At 48.7% G+C, this 24,688-nt stretch overlaps 1 protein-coding gene across 1 annotated transcript; it reads right to left on the bottom strand.

Annotated features, from left to right (window-relative positions):
- Positions 1-1,162: 1,162 nt before the first annotated feature.
- Positions 1,163-23,817, bottom strand: mcf2a (MCF.2 cell line derived transforming sequence a; the record flags this gene model as incomplete). The annotated part of the gene is made up of 30 exons (XM_083685741.1): positions 1,163-1,383; positions 1,657-1,760; positions 2,147-2,259; positions 2,439-2,551; positions 3,004-3,107; positions 4,730-4,793; positions 5,008-5,086; positions 5,586-5,678; positions 6,102-6,323; positions 6,550-6,675; positions 7,060-7,152; positions 7,449-7,541; positions 7,652-7,721; positions 8,532-8,647; positions 8,907-8,973; positions 9,343-9,428; positions 9,831-9,910; positions 11,417-11,591; positions 11,850-12,041; positions 12,320-12,511; positions 12,841-12,960; positions 13,347-13,461; positions 13,880-13,995; positions 14,158-14,307; positions 14,768-14,884; positions 15,295-15,414; positions 17,113-17,203; positions 17,769-17,883; positions 18,210-18,278; positions 23,703-23,817. 30 exons carry the CDS (start codon positions 23,815-23,817, stop codon positions 1,343-1,345), a joined length of 3,351 nt encoding a protein of 1,116 aa, XP_083541867.1. The 3' UTR covers positions 1,163-1,342.
- Positions 23,818-24,688: the final 871 nt, after the last annotated feature.

Here is a 24,688-nt window from a genome sequence, read left to right as displayed (position 1 = left end):
GAGAGGTTAGATACTGGAGGTACATAACATGAGCATGTAGACAAACTAAGCATGTTCAACCAACAACATTCAATACACATACAAAATGAATGACTGTACATACCCATATGTACAAAAGTCTCTTCTTAAGAAATGCTTCAGGCGAAACCTGGATCATGATCCATAAAAACACGCGCACGCACACACACACACACACACACACACACACACACACTGCAGTCCCACTGATTAGCTATAATGGTTAAGAACCCCTCAGTCAAGAGGTAGCATCCATAGATGTACAGTGTCCACTATTATGTGTCCAATTCCAGCAACTGCAATCAGAGAAGGACACACAGTGCTGCTTGAAAGTATGTGAACACCTTGTGTAGTTAGAGATTTTTTTTGTTTTTACCTTGAAATCTTTATCTAACCTTTAAATCTTTTATCAGACATAACAAGTTTATATTTAACAATTACATATGTTGGTTTAGAGGAAATCGTGTCATAGAAAAACTAAATTATAAAGAAATTAGTGCAGGTGCAAAAATAAGTGAACCCCAAGTTGGCCAAGTCAAAGTTCCGAGTTTTTGTCAAATAAACCACATTCGTTAAATAAACAATAAAAATATAATATATTTTTTGTTTGTGTCCTTCATTTGTAATGTCTTTATTACGAATTGGGGTTTAGATAAATATTTTATAAATTCATTTTAATATTTTTTCCAAAAATAATGACCATCCCTGTAGGGTTCACAAACTTTCAAGCAGCACTGTAGGTTGGATCTAAGAGGAAGTGTATCCTTCTAGTATCAAACTGAGGACCCAGGAAAGGGATTCTGATTGGCCTGTTCCTTCGTGGACAAACACTCCATGTGTCCTTGAACAATCCTTGTGCCGCTGTGCTGGTAGAGCCCTGTTACTGCTTGTGCAATGGCGTCAAAGAGGAACATTCGGAAAGTGTGTCCATTGCTGGAGATACGAGCAAGTCCTCATGTCATTGACCCAGGAAATTGTCAATCAAAAGCATTACGTGAGATTATGTCTGTCAGCTCCACTCTGTGTGTGTGAAACATCAGAACATCCAAGCTGCTCTTTCCAGTGAGACGGAAATAAATCCTTTAATCTCCTGCGTCCTTTCCCCCGATTGGCTAGATCTCTTCGAGGACCAATCAGAGCACTGATGCGTGCGTGGGTTTGCAGATTCTCCATCAGCCATGATCACACAGTGTCTCAGGTGTGTACAGGTGTGTACAGGTGTGTACAGGTGTGTACAGGTGTGTACAGGTGTGTACAGGTGTGTCAGTGTAGAGGTCCCTCTGTGTCCGGGTCCTACACACTGTCACATGCTGTGCCGTCTCCATCAAGGTGAGCTGAGCTTCCTGGCCTTCAGATTCCCCAGAGCTGCAGGAGACACACAGGTGATTCAGACAGGCTGTCAAACAAGATGCATCAGATAGACACAGAATCATGTTCTATTGCGATGGGTCACCAAACCTGGTCCTGGAGAGCGACTGAGCTACAGAATGACTCAAAATAGCTGATTCAACTCTGCAACTGACCACTGAGACCTGTAACTAAATCTATTAGGTGTGTTGGTGTTGGTGCTGGGCTGGAACAAAACCTCCAGGACCAGGGTTGAGTAACTCTGGTGTACTGTCAAGTATCCTTACTGACCTCCTAGTCTGGAGGAGTGTCCTCTGCTGCTGTCTCCCAGAATCACATGCAGGGTGGCGGCTGGGATGAGGCCCTCCTGCCTGCGACTCAGGTTCTTCACCAGCCTGGGCGGGAGAGGGGGGCATAGGAAGGAGAGGGCATAGGAAGGAGAGGAGGGCATAGGAAGGAGAGGGGGGCATAGGAAGGAGAGGGGGGCATAGGAAGGAGAGGGGGGCATAGGAAGGAGAGGGCATAGGAAGGAGAGGGGGGCATAGGAAGGAGAGGGCATAGGAAGGAGAGGAGGGCATAGGAAGGAGAGGGCATAGGAAGGAGAGGAGGGCATAGGAAGGAGAGGGGGCATAGGAAGGAGAGGAGGGCATAGGAAGGAGAGGGGGGCATAGCGGGTCAGGTGAAACATCAGATTCCAGCCCCCCCAGTGCCCATCTAAAGCCCCGCAAGATGGTGATGTCATTAACGACATCCTTCACCACATGTCACTCATGTGACTCACCAGTGGCCATCACTGTCCTCATGCTGCAGCTGGATGACATCACCGCACTTGATGGTGATGTGGTCCTGCCCGTACCTGGGACACTCAGCCAGGGCCCTGTACCTGCCTGGAGCCTGGGGGAGGACCAACACCACAGTCAGGCTGCAGCCAGGGAAGGGGATGACCGGAAGGGTTCTACAGTAGATGTTTGATACTGTCAAGCACATACATCACGTATAGGGAGTCTTGGTGGAAATACTATACGACAGTACTTTGAACTAGAGTTAGTGAGGGTGTTGAGAAGGTGAATCACCAGCTGAGCAGCGTCGTCCTCCTCCGTGTCTGACAGGTGAGAGGGGTCCTGACCTCCACCCCAGTCCTCCAGACCCTCACAGATGTCTACTGAGTGAGGGGCGCCGGGCCAGCCTGGAAACACACAGACAGCTCCGTTTCTGTAGCACGCTATTTTAACTGTCCTACTGTACAGTACAATAGCAGATCATAACCAGGTAAATACTTGGTAACTATGTGGAAATAAAATGTGTCTATTATGTCCTGACCTTAGACACTTACTGAGTAATCAACAAGAAGGTTGAGTCAAGCGCTAATCTCAGTAGCGGGGCCTTTTTTCCCCAGAGCTCCACGTTGCACTCAGTGCTCTCTCATGTGACACACCTGAATGTCTATGGAACAGGAAGTAAAATACCCAAATAATCTATATTTCTTAAAATCAAGGAAAATATGGTGTATTTGAAGAATGTTTGAGTGAATCACCTGTCATGTACCATGTCTCATTAAGTACAATTTAAGCTGAAATAGTTACCAAGTATTTACTTGATTGGGTAATACACAGGATGTTTATTAGGTAGCATACTCACTTCTTCGGTTGCGCCGGTGCTGGGGGGAGTGATGGGACTGGGGGTCCGGACTGCTCCATCCTGACTCAGTGTCCTCTGAGCTGACCGACGCCCTCTGCTGTTTGCTTTGGGAGGGAGAGAATGCATCACAATGGGTCCCCTCAGTAGGCCTGTCGCCTAACTTTGCCTCCAGAAGTAGATAGAAGTTTCCCCTGACCACTGATACAAGGTCAGATATTCTCTGATCCCTCCGGTGGTTAAAATAGTATGGGGTTAGGGTAATCTGACCCTAGATCTGTGGTTCAAGGCCACTTCTAACCCCGGCTCATCTCAACAACCATGGTGATCTTTCAGACGCCAGCCAAACGGCCCCACAGCACAGCACAGCACAGCAGGCCACAGCGCACAGCAACCATGAGACAAGCTCCTCTGGAGAGGGTGCACTATACACCAGGGGAGGCTGGTCGAGGTAGAAATCGGAGGACAGGCTCATTGTAATGCAGACAGAGGAATGAGGAATGGTGTCCTCAGATTTCTACCTCCACCAGCCTCCCCTGCTGCACACGCTGCACAGGGCCGACTCTGGCCAGGCCGGACTGCGGTCACAGAGGTCAGAGGTCAGACACGTGCCGGGCCAAGGAAAGATCTGGTCTCGGTTTATCAAGATCGGATTAATAGCATTATCAATGTATTACTCGTCTCGGTTTTTTTCAGAGCAACCAGCTAATGTTACATTAAAACATTATTAGATCTCAAAAAGCGAGGCCCATCTTAAAGCAGTTGTCAAGTTGACATGAGGAAATCAAGATTAAAATGGAGTCAAGCCAAAACATTTCCTAATGTTTTTTTGTTGTTTTTTTTCGTTTTTTTTTGTTGTTGTTGTTTTCTTTTTGCATTTCATGCAAAATTGCAAATCCGATGCAAAGATGGGTGCAGTCATTTCAGGTACCATGTCTGAGGTGGAAGGGCTGCCGGGACATTGGCCTTTCAAAAAGACTGAAGGGAAGTGCATCTGGGAAGGTTATGAGCCACAATGGAGGCTGTGAAGACTGAAGGGAAGTGCATCTGGGAAGGTTATGAGCCACAATGGAGGCTGTAAAGGGGATGCAGATGACGGTCAGTATGCAAACACAGCAGCCCTGAGTGGTTTTGGTCCCCAAGCCAGGCCATGCCGAGCCGGGCCAGGCTGGGCCGGGCCATGCGGAGCTGGGCTGAGTTTACCACTGAGCGTCAGGGCAGGTCAGTGGCGCTGAGGGCAGTGGCGGGGGCGGTGGCGGGGGCGATGGCGGGGGCTTCGGGGACGGGGACTCCGCGAACGCAGACACAGAAACACATCAGCCGACAGCGAGACAAAGTCCAGCCCCGGCAGACAGCCCTTAGGGACGCTTCCAGACGACCGAACGCCCCTGCAGGGTGGGGAGGGAGGGAGGGAGGGAGGCAGGGGGGACAGGCAACCACACACCACAGGAGAGAGTGGGGCCTGGGCTCTTCACACACAACCTATTCCTAAACCTCCTACTCCTCCTCATCCTCCTCATCCTCACTCATCACACCATCAGTGAGCATTAGTGGATATAAGTGAAATGACCCCCAGAGAAGTGAAAAAGAGAGTGTGTGTGTGTGTGTGTGTGTGTGTGTGTGTGTGTGTGTGTGTGTGTGTGTGTACACTGTGTCCTCCAGGTTAGTGATTGGGCACCTGTAACAATTAAAGGATATACTATATTACCCAGCATGCATGTGGACTGACCTCTCAGAGCGTGGAGGAGACAGCTGGATGTGTTCTGCCATTTGGCCTTGTTGACACGTTTCATCTGACGTGACAGAGAGAGAGAGAGAGAGAGAGAGAGAGAGAGAGAGAGAGAGAGAGAGAGAGAGAGAGAGAGAGAGGAGAGAGAGAGAGAGAGAGAGAGAGACAGAGACAGAGGACAGAAGGAGACAACAAAAGGTGAGGAAAGAGAGACTTCAAATTAGAGGATAGAATCGCTGGCCAAATCTGAGCTGTTTCAAAGTGAGTGACATTCAAACCTTTGAGGAGTTTTTGTTGGTTGGTGAGGATCCTACGCAGCTCATTGAGCCAGGCCATTTTGACCTCCACTGAAGGAGCCTGGGAGATGATAACAGACCTGATCAGAACCAAGTAGGCTAAAGACACAGCAAGACAACAAGGGAACAAACTGTATCTCTGGAATGCAAATACACCAAAAAACTAACAAAAAAAGACACCAAAAAAGGGACGTTGCTATCCAGAGCTCTTTCTTTATGCTCTTAGTCTACACTCACCGAGCGTATGTGTGTGTGTGTGTGTGTGTGTGTGTGTGTGTGTGTGTGTGTGTGTGTGTGTGTGTGTGTGTGTGTGTGTGTGTGTGTGTGTGTGTGTGTGTGTGTGTGTGTGTGTGTGTGTGTGTGTGTGTGCAAAGGGAGGCCCTACCCAGTATTAGTATAGTGTTCCTAATAAAGTGTTCAGTGAGTTTATCTTCCATCGTCTGAGCCCTTCTGTGAGGCTCTAAATATTTTATGGATGATGAAACACCAGCATCTTCTAGATGACAAACTGTAACAACAAAACTCCCTACACGGGGGGGGGGGGGGCATGGTCTCCTTACCTGAACCACATACACCTCCTCTCTTCCACTGTACCAGATCTCAAACTTCTTCACATCTCCCTTGACGTTCTCCGTGATCCCCACTGCACTCATCTGCCAAGAGACACACTGTTTATGACACTGCACCCGGGGCCTACGGACACACGCAGAGCATCACACACGTCAGGCACACGTCAGGCTGCCCCGCAGGAGCAGACACACACCTCCGCTGTGGGAACTGACTTCCTCTTCAAACACTCAATAATAAATCAAGAGCAAAGCAGCTGGTGGTGGTGTGACGCCATCCATCATGCCCTGCACGCAAGCACACACACACACACCTTCCAACAGAGCACATGTCATGTGTCAGACAGCGCCTTGGAGTACATCCACCCACACACACACACACACACACACACACACACACACACACACACACACACACACACACACGCGCACACACCTTCCATGTGTCATATGTCAGACAGCGCCTTGGAGTATATCCACCCCCACACACACACACACATACACACACACCTTGAGACAGTGCTTGAAGCTGTAGGAGGGGGTCTTGTCGCAGCCCTCCCCGTGTTCCTCCCGGCGCTTGCAGAAGAGCAGCGCTCTCTCGTACAGGAACAGGTGCCTCTGCATGGGCTTGAAGCGCGCCAGCTCCTTCATCCGCGTGGGGCCTTTCTTATGGCTGATCCACACGCTGAAGGAGCCCTGCATCAACACACGGCCCAGGTCACACAGCTCTCCCTGGGACAGGGACAGGGACAGGGGACAAGACACAGGGTTACAGGCACAAGACATGCTTACACACAACATAACACTGGGTCTGAAAGGTGTTCAGTGGTGCTAAATGGTGCTAAGTGTAATATTACAGTACATTGACGGCACTACGGCAATTAATATGTTGTAAGGATACCAACATCGGATGTAATCACATTTTCCCACGACGGTTTTAAAGTAAAGAAGGTCCCACCTCGTAGCCTGTGATGGCAATCTGATGCATGGAGTCGTTGACTGACTTGAGAAGGTCCAGCATGGCTGCTAGCGCCCCCTGCAGCTCGGAGGTCCCCTCACAGCCACTGCTATACTTCAGCAGCTCCTGTACACACACACACACACACACACACACACACACACACACACACACACACACACACACACACACACACACACACACACACACACACACACAGTGAACATATTTGTTTTGTTAGATCATAACGGCCAACAGTTTAATCTGTAATCCCAGATGTTCTGCGATTCATAAAATAATGCCTAACATGTTATTAATGGGTTTTGGGAAAATGGCTTAGCTTAGCTTAGCATCAGTGTACTGTACTGCTGCAATATGAGTTCATTTCTATTAGCACTGTATGCTGTAAAGCAGGGGTACCATTTGTGACAGCTCTGTTGCTTTCACACATAGAAGGTGTCTGGTCTGTGTATAGTATGTGTATTTAAGGGGGTTTCACTAGGGTCTGACCTTCAGAAGGAGCTGGTACTTGGTGAGGCGCTGGATTGGTTTCAGTAGGTAGGAGTCCAAGCCCAGTTTGTGCTCCAGCTTCTTTTGACACTCCTACAGAATCATGCAGCAAGGGAAGACATTGGAGAATCGTTGTTTCAATAACACGATCTATAACGTTTGTCATTCATGAATACCTACATATGTTATGTATTATTTAATTAAGTCTCACTAAGATTCTGCGTTCCGAGATGAAGCATTGTTTGTCATTAAAATAATGAAAATAATTCTGGCGTCATAGCGAAGAAGTACAGTTTAAGTACCAACAGAGGGCAGCGTGTGGCACCCAGACAGCCAGAAAGAGAAACAGACCTACACAAACACATCAGACAACGGAAGGCGAAACGGACCTGGAAAAAGGCACAGTCTGAGTACTGCCTCCAGAGAGACTCAGAGCGGGGCTTGTTTTGACAGTAGCACTCATACACCTGGAAGTTCTCCTTCTGGAAATAGACACACAGTCTTTCAATCCCATGCGAAGAGACACCTCATAAATGCCCTAGACATGATCCTCCATAAAGAGACCCTGACTTATACGGTAGACTTTCCTCACCCGCTCCAGGAAGCAGGCTCCTACACCCTCTGGGGTCTCCAGACAGCCCTCCAGGTCCTGCAGGAAGACCCTGTGGAACCAAGAGGTCAGAGGTCAGAGGTCAGGGGTCACAGGTAAAGGCATAGCCTGTAACTTCACACAGAACTCCTCATCCAACGCTGACACGCGCACACACATGCATGATGTCTATTGGGCAGTGTGAAAATAGAGAACATGTGACTGTTTTTTTCTTCTCTGCTGCGCAGCATGCTCACACACACACACACACACACAAACACACACACACACACACACACACACACACACACACACACACACACACACACACACAGCAGGGTCCTATCTTGCCCTCCTACATTGTTAATGGCTGACACTCACATGGGGTCATGCAGCTGAGCCCCCTGTGTCTGTTAGTTTCCTCTCTCACCGGCTTAATCAAATGCTCATTAGAGCAACTGCCATTAACAGTCGTTAGAATGCTCTAATTGGCTTATGGCCTCATGCAGTCATCCAATTTAGTCATTCAGCCCAGCAGGGAGGAAGGCCCAGCAGGCAACATGGGTATGTAGCCACAGATAAACACTGGTGCATTAACACTGCTCTGCTTTATGGTGGGAAATGGCTACCGGGGTAATGGCTGAGCGTGATATTAAGCTGGAGCAGTTCACAGGGGGTCAAAGTTGACACAGTGAACTTCAGCGCCAGTTATCTAATGCCACTGTTTATGCAGACTCTAAATCCTCAGGAGGAGAATGACACCAGTGAATGTGTTTATCTAGATAGTGTACAATACTGGCCCTGCCCTGCACCACTGTGACCTCCTCCACCACTGTGACCTTCCTCCACCACTGTGACCTTCCTCCAGTTGCTGTGTCCTTGCCTGCTATGGAAGTTGTAAATCTCGGGCATGTTGCCAAACAGGATGTCCCTCTTACTGCGCAGGATAGGGGGCAGGTGCCCTGAGACAGCAGGGTCGTCCATCTCCGCCCTGTAGCCCTGCACATAGACAACATGAGAACTACATGAGTACAGTGTATGCATACAGTACCAGTAACATAGTACTTTATCAGTGTTTTTCCTGGATTTCTTTTCCTGGCAAGTCCCCAGAATCAATGGTCTGTTAAAAACCAAACCATTCCATTGAAACCAGTACGGCCACATTAACAGAAGTGGTGGCAGGAAACAGAGTCAGGGAAGACAACAAGGCAGGGGAAATGTAGGGCAAACCAAATGATGAAATGAAGTGTAATCTCACCAGCAGCACAGACAGCAGCTCCTCCACATAAACTCTCTCTGTCTCAATCAGCTCCCGCATCACATGACTGTGGAGAAAACACACGCACGCACACGCACACGCAGAGACACACGCAGAGACACACGCACACACACACGCACACGCAGAGACACACGCACACGCAGACAAACACAGACAGATAAGCAAACAGGCAGACACACACACAGACAGCCAGAGGGCATCATTAGCTCTGAACAGAAGGAATCAGACAGACCAAAAGAGGAGAATCCCCCCCCCCTCCTCCCCTCTCCTCCCCTCCTCCCCTCTCTCCCCTCTCCTCTCCTCCCCTCTCTCCCCTCTCCTCCCCTCCTCCCCTCCTCCCCTCTCCTCCCCTCTCTCCCCTCCTCCCCTCTCCTCCCCTCTCTCCCCTCCTCCCCTCCTCCCCTCTCTCCCTCACCGCTTCAGGATGTCTGGGCTGTCTTCCCCCTCCAGGGTGTAGGACAAGGAGCTCCTGTTCTCCTTGTAGTCATGCATCACCTCGATCTGTGAGGGACAGCACACACAACCAGGCATCACATACTGCCATCATTCACTTTACAGGGGCAATCTGGGATTCAAACAATAATAACAATAACAAACAATAAAGTTGTCTCCCCGCCACTGTTTGGGTAAACAGCTAAGGGATGGGGTTGGGAAATGTGGAGCTATGGATGCCATGACTGACTATGTGTTCCTTCATAGTTTTGATGTCTTCAATATTAATCTACAATGTAGACAATAATTTTAAAAAAATAAAGAAAAACCATTGAATGAGAAGGTGTGTCCAAACCTTTGACTGGTGCTGTATGTTTACAGTTTCCATGGTCATTTCTCTACTCAGGTTCTATTCGGTGATTTACTTCTCTCCACCTCTACTCAAAGAGGGAGCACCTTGCCACCTCTCACCTTTCTGGGGTTGGGGCTCTTCCGTGAAGTCCTCTTCCCAGGGAGAGACAGGTCGAAGGAGAACTTCAAACCGTCTCCGCCTGCAACACAACGCCTGTCAGCGGAACTCAACGGAACATAATAATGATCCGCCTAACGCGTGTTTCATGCATGAATGAAGCAATGATGTGGTGATTTCATCTACTCATAATATTTCATCTGTCAGAGTCGACCTATGAACTTGCTATATATGCTACTCTGCAAGCATCAGCACACCTAAAGCACTGACTGACACGACCAACCGTCAGTCCCCTTTTGATCCTACCCTCCACCCACACCTCAAGATCAGAGTCCAGCATATATGTGTGTGTGTGTGTGTGTGTGTGTACAGTATGATATTAATCAAAGCAAACATGTTTCTCTTCATCTCCCGTGTTAAAAGGGGTTTCCTCCTGAGGCTTAGCCTCTGAACAGTGGAAGGCTCATCATCCCTCTCTCATTACCTCCCGCCTCATCACAGGATGGATCCTATGGATCCTACAACTCCTTGATGAGCATTAATGGGAAAAGACAAAGACGCGCACGCACGCACGCACCCACCCACACACACCCACACACACACACACACACACACACACACACACACACACACACACACACACACACACACTCACACACACACACACACACACCCCTAACATTAATTGGGATGTATGTGTAGCTTTGTTCAGCCATCCCTGGAGGCCAGCTGAAGATGAAAGGTTCTTTAATGTATATGAACCACATATGGCGCTGCCGTACCTAGCATCCTGGCTACGTCCCCGAGGACTGATTATACTGGACAGCAACAGACGGACCGGTAACTCAGACGGACCAGAAACACCTTGGGCTTCCTCATTACCAGAGCCTTTGGTTGGCTGCTTTGTTAACTTCACTAAAGGGCCACTGGAGGGCGCGTGCTGTGTGATGGAAGCCCGAGGCGGAGGTATTGTACTGAGGCGCGGAGGACACCCAGCACCCAGGGGAGCACCAGGGGGGACAGGGACTGCTGCCCAGGCAGAGGCCAGGCAGAGGCCAGGCAGCTTACCGCAGAACAGGGCCTGGGAAGCGTGAGAGGGTTTGGAGAGCCTAGCACAACCGGAAGATGAAAGGTGCGCTGTAAGCCTCTAACCCCCGAGCAACTGTAAAGCTGTTTAATCCACTGTGACAAATGCTTTAGGTTTAATCAAATGTGAAAGGTGTGTGTGTGTGTGTGTGTGTGTGTGTGTGTGTGTGTGTGTGTGTGTGTGTGTGTGTGTGTGTGTGTGTGTGTGTGTGTGTGTTACGGGAATAGAGTGACCACTAAGGAGGAGGAGAACAGAAAGAGGAGGAGTCTGAAGTGAGAGAGGAGGAGTTGGGGTGGGAGCTGGCAGTGTGTCAGGAGGCTGCAGCTCCACTGGAAAGCTGTTTAATCCACTGTGACAAATGCTGACATTTAATCAAATGTGAAAAGTTTGTGTGTGTGTGTGTGTGTATATATATATATATATATGTGTGTGTGTGTGTGTGTGTGTGTGTGTGTGTGTGTGTGTGTGCGTGCGTGCTTAGACTTGGGTGCTTCCTCTCACCATGTTTGGGGGAGAAGAGAGGGGACTTGATGGAGCGTGGTGGGTTCTCAGGCCTGGGGGCCACCAGCTGGATGGGGCGGACATGTTTATCAGCCAACTTCCTCAGGCAGGCCTGTCTGTTCTGGATCATCTCCTGCACTGCTGCGTGCTTCTCAAACGTCTTCCCTATGTGAGTCTACAGGAGGAGAAGAGGGAGAGAGAGTGGATAGAGAGGAAGGCTGCTTAGGGTGTCTGCATGGACAGAGACGTGTTCTGTAAAACAAATAGAAAGCTACAGTGTGCAGCACAAGAGAATATCAGACACACAACACATTATCATGACTCATGACAAAGGACAGTATACTGGAAATGCACTCCTGATTCACAATGAAGCACACAGAGTCACTGAGAGGGTTTCTCTTTGGAAATGTCATAATGGTGGGTGGGGTTTCACCTGTAGGTCTGGGGTCATGACCGACTCAAACTCCATGGAGAGGTCGTCAGGGCCGGAGCTGAGGAGAGATGGAGCCTCCTCCAGGAACCTGTCGATGTCCTTCAGAGCGGCCTGCGCCCCCTCCTTAGACTGGAACTTATCTACCAGCTGGTTGGCTAGGAGGTAGGCCCCATCATCACACCAGCTCTGGGCCTATGAGAGAGGGAGAGACATAGACACAGCACAGTTACACACTGACCACAATGTGGTGTGTGTGTGTGTGCGTGTGTGTGTGTGTGTGTTTGTGTGTGTGCGTGCGTGGACGTGTGCGCGCGCGTGTGTGTGTGTGTGAGTGTGTGTGTGTGTGTGTGTGTGTTTATGTGTGTGTGTGTGTGTGTGTGTACGTGCGTGTGTGTGTGTGCGTGTGCGTGTGCATGTGTGCATGTGTGTGTGTGTGTGTGCGTGCGTGCGTGCGTGCGTGCGGTCCATACCTGGTGGAGGCGCAGCAGCAGCTGGTGGGCCTGTGTGAGGTGTGTGTGTTTGGCCCTGAGGGCTGCGGTGAGCGTGTCGCTGCGGTGGCGCAGCTCGTTGCAGCGCTGCAGGATCAGGGCCATGGCGTAGTGGTGGCTGGCCGCCAGCTGGTGCCCGTGGAGGATGACGATCTGAGCGCGGCCCATCTCCTCCTACCAACAACAACAACAACATACGCCATTTAGCTGACGCTTTTATCCAAATAAGTGCGTACATTTTTCAGTATATATGGTCCCAGCGGGGTTCGAACCCACAACCTAAGCGCTTATATGCTACCAACTGAGCCACAGAGGGCCCATAGAGAGCCCAACAACAACAACAACAACAACAACAACAATAGAATACAGTAGAACTTTATTGAAATGAGAACGGAGTCAGTAACTCACGCTCTCTCATGACCCACAGTAGGGCTGTGTGTCAAAGCTGGGAGTGAAATGTCCACACCACCTGTACTGTAACCATAGTGACAGTAGGTTTGTACCTGAGCGTATGTCGTCAGGCTGTCTAGTTCTCGAAGGGCCTGCTCTGTCTGAGCCAGAGTGTCCCCTGATACTGCCACCTCCCTCTCCTGGGACGACAGCCTCTCCAGGGACGACTCCATCTGTTGAGAGGAAATACAGAGTTACAGCACACACACAGACACACAGACACACAGACACACACACACACACACACACACACACACAGACACACAGACACACAGACACACACACACACACACAGACAGACACACAGACAGACACACAGACACACAGACACACAGACACACAGACACACAAACCTTCCCCACTGCGATGCAACACATCACACCACGTTTGATTCAAAGTGCGGGTGACAGTTGCTAAGAGATAGATTAATAACTGGGACTGATAACTGTATTCTATAAAGGGCTGCATCAGTGTTAAGTTGTACTGTAAGATAGTTTTCCTTGTCTGATTGTAGAACACAGCTATCCATTAAAAAAACATTCAATCAACCACACTGTACCTCCTGGAAGCTGTGCTCATATCTGAGTAGCTGCAGGTACTGCTTTAGTTTCTGATGATGCTTCTCAAAGAAGCCATCGAAGGCCGACTCCATGTCTCTGAGCTGGGCCAGCAGCCTGGACAACCGGAGGAGGAGGAGGAGAGAGAGGGTTGACACATCCATCTCTCCTGTGACACTGAATCCAAAGGTCATGTTTCTTGTCAAGAAATCCAACTTACTAATCAATTAATTGCATTATGATTGTTATTGGAATGCACATTTATGATCTGTTTCATGTTTGTAAGCAGGGCTCCTCTGAAAAAAGAGGCCTTGGTCTTAGTAGGACTTGGCCTCCCCTGAAGGGAGGATTTAGAGGTTTAACAATGTGACAAACTGCATACACAGGATGGGAGAGGCAGCAGGAAGGTCTCAGCACTTTAGGGTTGGTACTGTTGAATTAGGTGAGTTACTGCTGTACTGTTGAATTAGGTGAGTTACCGGTGTACTGTTGAATTAGGTGAGTTACTGCTGTACTGTTGAATTAGGTTGGTTACCTCTGTACCGTCTCCCAGTCCAGTCTCACGTCCCAGAGAGAGTCCTCCTCCCTCCCAGAGGCCTCTAGGCTGGCCAGCAGGTGGCGCCCCTCCTTTGACACTGACCTTATCGCCTCCTGTACAAGACAGCAAGATATTTGTGGAACAAATTTTAATCCATTGATCTAATATCAGATATGTGTCCAGCTCACCCGCTACAGATACAGAAACACATTGTGCTGTCTAGTATCATAACGTTTGTTAAGAGGTACACATTTCTGATCAACTAAGTCATATACCTTGAGCTTCCTGTACTTGTCAGTGTGGGACCTGAGGAGGAACTCGATGGCGCTGCACTCATCTGGCAGCTCCGTCTCTGCCAGCTCTGTACCAAAGGCCTGCAGCATCTGGGCGATGTCCTTGACTGTCACTGCAAAGCTCTCTATGGCCTGTAGGGGTGCCGGAGAGCGTGCACACACACACATGCAGGCACGCAGGCACGCAGGCACACACACACGCACACACGCACGCACACACACACACACACACACACACACACACACACACACACACACACACACACACACACACACACACACACACACACACACACACACACACACTCTCACACACACACACACACACACACACACACACACACACACACACACACACACACACACAGCACAGCACAGCACAGCACAGCACAGGCAGGGACGTCATCATCAACGTAAGCATCACAGAGGCGACTACAGGATGCTTATGCTGGCATAAAGACCAGGTTTGTATGTGACTCCTCATTAGACGTGTGTTGTGATATCAGTGATGGGAGGGATCTGCAGTGCTGCTAGCCTGTGAGGAGATGGTGCTGTACGGTACAGTACACTACAGTACGGTGAGGGGCGGTACCGTTCGTAGGACGATCCAGTCGCTGTGGCAGTAGTCTAAGGTGCCGCCGAACTCTGAGGTGAGCTGGTTCTCATCAATGTAGTGCAGCAGGTCTGTGACAGAGCTTAACATCACCACCTTGACAGAGGACAGAGACACCGGCATCAACACCATTGAATAGTCCCCTCATTGAATAGTCCCCTCATTAAATAGTCCCCTCATTGAATAGTCCCCTCATTGAATAGTCCCCTCATTGAATAGTCCCCTCTCGACTCGCGGAGTCCTCTCTGTAGGCCTACTGTACCCGCAAGTGGAAATATTACAGTGACAGTTACGAATGGAACAGTTGTGACCCGTGACAGCGACATTTCATCTACGACTGGCCTATATATGGGGATTTAGTCCAGTGATTAGTGATGTTATGCACTGTGTGTAAAAGACCTATATTCAATCGATGTATTCTAATCTATGGAATAACAATGACATCATCATATGAAGTGTTACATACAGTATTTGGGAGTGTTCTGCATTGTGCCGAGCCGCCTTACTGGCATCTTGAGCATGAAGTCCTCCTGGCTGAAGCGGAAGCCGATATCGGTGACGGTGCGCTGGAAGAAGCTGGTGGGCCTCAGCACCAGGACCAGGTGAAGGTTCCCAGGGAAGGAGGCCTGGGGAGAGGGAGGGAGAGGGAGGGAGAGAGAGAGAGGCCCATGGTCACACTCCTGAGGTAGGCTTGGACCGCACTGAGCCCTTCCCTACCCCTTAGCTCTTCATACCAAATGCTGACTTCGTCTTAATCCAACATCACACCCTTTTAAAACACATACAGGACTGTATGTGCAGATAGGCCTACTGGACAGTAACATACTAGAAGGAAAGCATTGATTAGTCTGGATGGGCCCATTGACAGCACTAACAAGTACTCAGCCTCTTGACAGACCACAAAGCCTCACAGTCTGGCCCATCATCTGTCAATCACACTATCAATCAGGTAAGGTCATCCTGACAGCGTTATATTTAAGCATCACTCTTCACAAGTTATACAGACATCTAGCAATGACATCACTGGAGGGAGAAACAAGCACATGATGTAACTGTCCAGAATAGTGCTCATTATTATGCATCCTGATGCACAACTCAAAATGCTCAAGGGACCAAACTCTCCAGCCTAGCACAGGTGTGCTGAAGTTGCAATGCATATAACATGGCTTCCCTCATCAAGAGCACACACAAATGGCTGAGATAGAGATTCAGAGTAAGAGCATATCACATATCACATCAAAAGCATTTATGCTTTTCATCTGACTTCATCTGAATCCTAAACCATTTCCAGCAGTCCACAACGCTTTGACATTCATTTGCCCTCGTTTCCTTAATTCAACTTTAACGCAAACACCATTTTATCCTTTAGCATTATGCAATAAAACAGAATGAATTTGTATTCTTAACAGTAAGCTATCGTTCTGTATCTCACTGCATCAAATGCATGACTAAGCGAAATCTAGTCTCTGCTACACCGCAGTGCTACAGCAGCCAGCTGCAGCCGATGCCGCATTCTCCCTGCCCACCCTAACTTCAACGCAACTCTTTGAACACTAAATAACTATTCAAAAACCGCATTACCGGGCTCCTCCGTATTCTGGGCATTCCTCGGCGCTGGTATCGCTCAGCCATGATACTCGACGCCATCTAAGCGGTGGTAGAGCTCAGAACCTCACCCGTCCCGTCGCTAACGAATCGGTGCCTAGGTGGGCTATGCTGCTATCCTCGGCTGCGGGACCACAGCCGCAGCAAGGATGCTGCCGCCACTTGCAGGGTGGCAGCGCTGTCTGAAATCTCTCCCTCCCCTCTTCCTCTCTCCCTCCACCCTTCCTAATCGTCCACCAAAATATAGCGTCATCAGCTCATACCCACGTAGTTCATATTTTGCTGGCTCATGCATTCCTATCCCTCCCTCGAGTTAGATACAGTCAGTACAGAACAGTCACTTTGAAAAACCAAAACATTTGCCAAAAAAATGCAGTATTGACAGGAATAAGCTTGGCCAATTATTAAAGTTAACAAAACATAACCACAAAACAAGAACCAAATCCAGAGCCTAGGAGGAGTGGGTACAGATCCAGTACCATGGACAGCTACCCGCCTAAATGACAGTTCGGCGGCGGAAACTAATTCAGAACCACGGACAGCGGCCTGCCAAAAAGATCCTATTACAGATAATACGATTTCACCTGAAGCAAGCAAATAATTCTTGCATGACTTCTCAAATTATGTGCACAGATTGTAAATAATTTTAATATCAACTCTCAAGCCAGACAAAAAAAAAAAAAGCCCAGAAAATGGCAAACGCTGTTAACTTTGCTCACCGCAATTCTGGCAAGTGCTGTTTTGATAGAGTTCCAAGTATCCAGTCTTCGATCTAAAATTATGATGAATTTTACACCTGGCTGCCGTGCTCTGAAAACACAAGCAATACAACTCTTTCAAAAAATTGATTTGCAGTGTATAGGACTACTTATGTGGAAAATGTACAATAATGCTTAACAACTAACACATGCAATATACAATACATCCTGACAGTTAAAAGATGAGGTAACTGCAGCCCACAACATATGGTCTTTTTAGCAGATACATATCAAGCATATTATAATAAAACAGGGGTATAGCTTCACTGTATTGACCTGTGCTAAAAGCCCCTTTCAGTCTCCGGTTCAGTGAAACAGCCCCTTTCCTCTCCATCTGTTCTGACTGGGGGCTGGAACTGAGGACATGACCAGGGGGCATCTGAGATACTGAAGCACAGAGAGCATCTAATGCCATATCTGTGCCTGGAATCTAAAACTCTGGACTAAAGCAGCAGTACACTGCATTGCAGAGGGGCAGGGGGAGAGAGGGAGGGCTGGAGAGAGATGAATACGATACGGTGGTACTACAGATCACACACCGAGGTATGAGGGGCAGGAGGAGAGAGGGAGGGCTGGAGAGAGATGAATATGATAAGGAGGTATGACAGATCACACACCGAGGTATGAGGGTGAGGTATGTCAGGACTTTGGCTAAAGCCTCCTCTGGAATATCATTGAAAGTGGAGCATTCTGGGAGGGTGATGATGACGCTGGAGTCCTCACCGCGGCCACCTACGGACACAAATATTATATCATGAGCAATCATTGCTATGTGTCCACAATGAACTTCACAGAGACATATTGTGGTGTTTGGTATTATTTGATTTTCTTGGTCCACATTACTTCGTCCTCTAAAGAGGCTAAGTCAACCTGTAGACCTGCACAACATCTACACAGAGTTGCAGTTAACATTAAATACTTCAATTGAACAGTTTGTGGAGAGTCTAACCACTAGAGACCATCTAAAGGGTACAATCTGCATGATGTGAGACCTGTCTGTAACCACTGGTCAGAGGTTATGACCCTGTAGGACATTACCAGGTAAACAAATACCTCACCTGACAAGTACGCCACCTGCTTCTCAATAAAGCCGTCCACCTCCTTCACGCTCATAGGGACTGACACCTCTGTGAGGAGAGACAGAGAGAGAGAGAGAGAGAGAGAGAAAGACACACACACACACACACACACACACACACACACACACACACACACACACACACACACACACACACACACACACACACACACACACACACAGAGAGAGAGAATATTGTTTTACTTCATTGAGTTTTCTTTGACAGGGGTAGAAGGGACAAACAATCTGTGGTGAAGGGTAATGTGAAGGTATCTCAGGGATTCTAATCTGACCCGATGGTCTGAATGTGAGGTCAAACCACTGTACGTGTGTCCCATAGAAATTATGATTCATCAGTAACAAACACTGCCTCCTTGTGGCACATGTAAACCTTACAGCAACATGACCGTTTTTAGGAAGGCATTATAGGATCTACTGTAGATAGGGATTATATCCACAAAATATGAATGATTAATCTCGATGACCCTCTTCCATCACCCATGATTGAGCTACACACATTCTCTACACCAAGGAGGAGTAAGCCTTATCCCGGCTCAGTGTCTTCAGTCAATCCATCTCCTACATAGACAGAGCCCATCTATCTGTCTATCCACTGTCACATCTAGGCTACCAAAGCCAATCAGGAGGCTGCATTGGGCCCCTAATACCCTTTTGCTGGCACCAGGGCAGAGCCACGTGGGGGACATAGACTGTACCACCAGCTGTGGTGGCAGCAGTAACCCATGGTGACTCCTGTTTGCCCTAACAGTACTACTGACTCAGGGAGGATGAGAGAGGAGCTTAAATGATTTGTGGCTTTGGAGGGCAGCCTTTGGAGACCACTTTGCCGTTGGAAGTGGATTCTCTCTCGAACTTTAAGTTGACAACACATGGTTTGACTTCCGTTAAGATGATTTGACAGATGGCGATAACGTTTGGTGAAAAGCCTCCTAAATGAGTGACCCATGTGACAGAGCAACAGAGAGGGAGAGCAGCTCCTGAAGCTCTGAAGCCGTATCTGGTGGATCCTCTCCTTAACACACGGATGTCTCTGTCCTGTCAACTAGCTTATGCAACGAGTCAACAGGACAGTTGATTCATACAAATGAATTATCTCCTTATGAATAATAGACATGCGTATTAATTATGGATAGGGTCTCAAACAGGGGAGAGAGAGAGATGGAGAGAGAGAGAGAGGTTGTGTGCATACTGGTGTCCTTTTCCACATCGCCGGGGGTAACAGTGTCTGGCAGGCTGTCAGTGGAGGAGTAAGGAGCTCCACTGGTCACTGCTGAATATTTCATGAGTGTGCCTGAATGACACGGCAGAGACATGGGCAGGGCCAGGTGAGCTGGGCCGGGCCAAGCTGGGCCAGGCCGTCAATACACAGCCATGGAGTAAAGTTACACTGTCTCATAGTGTCAGGTTTAAGAGGGTTTAAGAGTCCAGTCTCCCTCATACCCTCGTGCTAAGGGAGGGAGACTGGACTCTTAAACCCTCTTAAACCTGACACTATGAGACAGTGTAACTTTACTCCGTGGCTGTGTATTGACGGCCTGGCCCAGCTCACCCGGCCCTGCCCAGCTCACCTGGCCCAGCTCACCTGGCCCTGCCCAGCTCATACCCTCGTGCTAAGGGAGGTAGATTGTTACACAGGCCTCAGGCAATAATGTATGTGAAGTTCAGGGCTGGATTAGAAGTTCATGCACTTCTGCATACATTGGAGACAGCCTGCATAATGTACAGTCACTATGCTCATAAACAGGCATCGGTAAACAACACACGATTCCTTCTTGTTTATACATCAGAATGTCGGAATGGCCCTTATTGAGGGGTAATCTAATGAAACATATGATAAATCATAGTAGTTATAAGTTATAACGTCAGGCCATCTGAGCGATACTGATAAATAGTCTTGCATTATGCAAAACACACTGCAGCCTCTTCTTCACTGCAGACATTAAGCACCACTTCATCCTGTCAGGGGGGAGGAGAGGCTTGCTAGTGCTGCAACTGCAGTGGTTGTTTTTTTTAAAATATGCGTGCTGCTGGTGTCTGATCCTGATGAGACTCCACCACCGGCTCTCTCTGCACAACTCATCACATCATACACACAAACCGCTCAATGCTTGCTCAACAAAATGTCTGCAGCAAGGGCCTTCACATCATCATGCCTTTATCTGGCAGCGCTGCAGAATGTGAAACAGCCTAGCAACACTCCTCTGGCTCTGCTCAGCAAAGCTCAGTCCCAGTCAGGTGACATCGCAGGCCAGTGTTTGCTGAGAAACGCAAATAACCTCTGTTTGTTCTAACCTTGCCCACAAAATGATATTTAGCAGCAAGCATGGCTGGGTCGGGAGACTCCTAGGCAGCCAAACAGATTAGGGCCTGCATCCCTGTCCCTGTCCCAGGCCACAGCCCTCCTGATGCCACATTAGTGTGATAGCATCTGTTGACTGAACAGGGAGGTAGATAGGAACACAAGCAGACTTAAGCTGAGGTGAGGCAGTTCTGCGATGTCTGCTGAATATCAACAAGTACCCAACATGTTTCACCTTGCTGTCTACTGTACCCCCATTACCATTAACCATTACATGTTGACATTATTCATATAGTCATGTTATAACAATAACCATGAGAAGGGATTACTAGAGATAGAGGTTCATTTTTTTTATTTTGTCCCTTAGGACCAGTGGAGGCTGGTGGAGGTAGAAATCAAAGGACGGGCTCATTGTAAAGCACGGGATGGAATGAGAAGTGGCTCCGTCCCCTGATGTCTACCTCCACCAGCCTCCACTGCTTAGGACACGCTTTGGGAGTGAGAAGCACATGTTTGCTAGATAGGACCTGGTCAAAAGGGGTGGCCCTCAGTGGCCTGCCAGCGAGACATACCCATCTCACCTGACAGGCATGAGCCATGGTGCCAGGCAGGGAGCGGCCTCGTCCTCAAGCCAACAGTCATGGTGATTTAGCATACAGGCTACATTGTGTCCAGGAGGAGCAACACACAGCAGCACAGGGACGTGTGTTATCTCAGTACTAACACTGTAGAGACAGAGAGAGACTGGCACAGGGACGTGTGTTATCTCAGTACTAACACTGTAGAGACAGAGAGAGACTGGCACAGGGACGTGTGTTATCTCAGTACTAACACTGTAGAGACAGAGAGAGACTGGCACAGGGACGTGTGTTATCTCAGTACTAACACTGTAGAGACAGAGAGAGACTGGCACAGGGACGTGTGTTATCTCAGTACTAACACTGTAGAGACAGAGAGAGACTGGCACAGGGACGTGTGTTATCTCAGTACTAACACTGTAGAGACAGAGAGAGACTGGCACAGGGACGTGTGTTATCTCAGTACTAACACTGTAGAGACAGAGAGAGACTGGCACAGGCATGAAATGACATACATGCAATCTCCCTCACACACACACACACACACACACACGCATGCACGCACACACACACACACACACACACACAAACGTAAACAAAGGCGGAAGCTTACGCGGCTTTGAGCTCAGCAGATATATTTTTACCAAACAAGGTTTTTAGAGCAAAGGGGATTAGAGTGGTGGGCTTTGTGGAGGAAAAGTGTTCGGGGACATTCCAAGCTCCTGCATCTGTGCTACGTGTGAACTAGGTCCGTGATTGGTTGTGATTCGTCGTTTATGCTCTTTCAAACTGCTCTTCTTCCCTAGCAGCAAAGCTAATGTAGTCGGAGATTACATATCATATTCTGTTGTGAAACAGGAGAAGTTGTGCATATAACAGATGTCGGTATAACAGAGTCTGAGTTTAACATGAAAACAGACCTCCAACCAATGAGAAGGAGGATGTGGTATCAGGTGCTATACACAGGCATCTGCCCAGTTACTGTGCAGGGACCTTGGACCTCAAACAAGGCCGTACACTCACACCCTAAAGACCAAAAGAGTGTATGTGTATGGGTGAAAGTTCAAATCAGGGACTGACTTCAGTAAGCATTCCTGCAAAATGTCTCATTCTTCAAACAACTCCTTGGGTGGGAAACAGGGGATAATGACATTGACCAGTTTGATTACCATTATATACAATCGGAGCTGAGAGAGAGCTTCAGATGGAAATAACGCGGTGTGAAATACACAGGTCTGTAAGATGGTCAGAGTTAAACATACCGCAGTAACAGTGTCTCTGTCTCTATGGCTCTTTATTCCCCGTCAACCTCTGGGCAGATCCAGAAGGGTATTCTAATGTACCACTCTGGGCAGATCCAGAAGGGTATTGTAATGTACCACTCTGGGCAGAACCAGAATGGTATTGTAATGTACCACTCTGGGCAGATCCAGAATGGTACTTGAATATACTACTCTGGGCAGATCCAGAAGGGTATTGTAATGTACCACTCTGGGCAGATCCAGAAGGGTATTCTAATGTACCACTCTGGGCAGATCCAGAATGGTATTGTAATGTACCACTGTGGGCAGATCCAGCCAGGGCTGTGGAGCGTGGCTCACATTACACTCGAATCGTTACCCTGAACAACCTACACCTGGTAAAAATAGAACCTCTGCATGGCCTTTTCCCCATTGTCCCTGTTACCTTCACAGCTGAGCCCATGGAGGAAGGGGACACAGGTCTGTCAACAAAGCGGGGGGAGGGGGGGTGGGGGGGGGGGGGGGGGGGCGACGACACAATAACAAACAGAGTAGGGTCAAAGAGATCCCAGTGCAATCTCATTAGTCCTGACTCCTCACTCAGAAAGCCCCTCTACAGAGTCAAACATGCAAACCACTACTGCGTTAACGTACTAACATCCAGGTACAACCGCACCAAATGAAGCAGCACTGATGTGAACAAAAGTATGTTCCTCAGAGAACAACAAATAAAGGGATGCAAGAAGTAGAGGTAGAGGGTAGAGAGGCACACATTACCACGGCTACTCTTTCAAAGCTCTCCCAGACACAGCATCCGGCAGTATTTTAATTTCCATGAAGTGACAATCCCTTACATAGTTCATCCACCACCTGAGTATAACATGTTTATAACTACATACAGTTCCAATATACTTCAAAGACCTGCAATCAGATCTTCCAAACTAGGTTACCATGATATTATTCTAATCAATTTAATTTGGTTTCATAACATCAATAGTTCATTCATATAACATTACAGATCCGTGCCTTCACCCAAACCCACGCAGATGTGGATGTAGCCTACTTACAAACATATATCTCTACTAACTATGATTGATCTGGATAAAAACTACCCCATCAGGGCTTAAAAATAGCCCACGTAATCCTGGCATGGCTAAATCATGACCCAGTCCTGGAGCACAGCAGTGACCGTACCATCCGTCAACACAGACCAGAACAACCTGAAAGCACAGTGTGTGTGAATGAGAGCCATTAAGGTAGTCTAATATTAGCCCGTTATGCATGTCAGTGAGAGGGAAGGGTTAGGTGAGGGCGGTGCGGTTAGAGGTACTTACGCTGCAGTGTGTTCTCCAGCTGGGAGCCAGCCTGCAGCAGACTCTGGTAACACTCCATCTCTCCCTCCGTCTCCGTCTCCGGGTCTCTCTCCTCCTGCAGTGAGGCCGGGCCCATTCCCTTCCCTACCCCCTCCTCCACAGGACCAGACACTAGCCGGCCAAGCTGGGCTGTCAGTGCAGGGGTAGTGGCTGCTGTCCAGGTCTCACATCCTCCTTACTGTCCCGTGGTCCTCCGTAGTCTCACTGCTTCACATAAAGTACAGGGGGGGCAGTGGGGAAACTTCAGCCCACCTGCTTGTCTTGGTCCATGGATCCGGGGATTGGGGGTTCTCCCTGGGCATGGATTGGGGGTTCTCCCTGGGCCTGGCTCCGAATCCTGAGTCACCTTGAGCTGCATAGAGTGCATCCACAGAACAGAACAGCACCGCACAGCCACCCAGAGGAAGAAGGGTTGTGCACACCCAAAAATCAATGGTAGGCTTTCCGGCTGCTGTGGACAAAAGTCCTGATGCAACGACGCACTTCTCCCTCATACACACACAGACACACACAGACACAGACACACACACACACACACACTCACTCAGTCAGGCTAGGGAGTGTCCCGTTCAAAACGACTAGCCCTTAATGAACACCCGTCTGCCACTTCAAAACAAACACTGCCTCCTCCATCTGGCCACTGGCTTCTCTCTCTCTCTCAGCCCTCCCTTGATCCCCCTCCCTCTCTATCTCTCTCTCTCTCCGTCTGGGCTTCAGTGCGTCAGCTCTGCACGGTGTAAGGCACAGCCTCCTGACACACTGCCAGCTCCCACCCCAACTTTTCCTCTCTGACTTCAGACTCCTCCTCCTTCTGCTCTCCTCCTCCTTTGTGGTCACTCTATTCCTGGAGCGTTCTGGGGGCTGATGCCGCACACTGCTTGGCTGACCTACAGCACACAACAGGACTGGGATATCTGAGACCAGTGTTAATGCCTTCCTACTCTCTC

The sequence above is a fragment of the Argentina silus genome (genome assembly GCF_951799395.1).
Source record: "Argentina silus genome assembly, chromosome: 15".
NCBI lineage: Eukaryota > Metazoa > Chordata > Actinopteri > Argentiniformes > Argentinidae > Argentina > Argentina silus.
The sequence above is the reverse complement of the archived record's forward strand: the minus strand, read 5'-3'. Positions and strand labels throughout refer to the sequence as shown.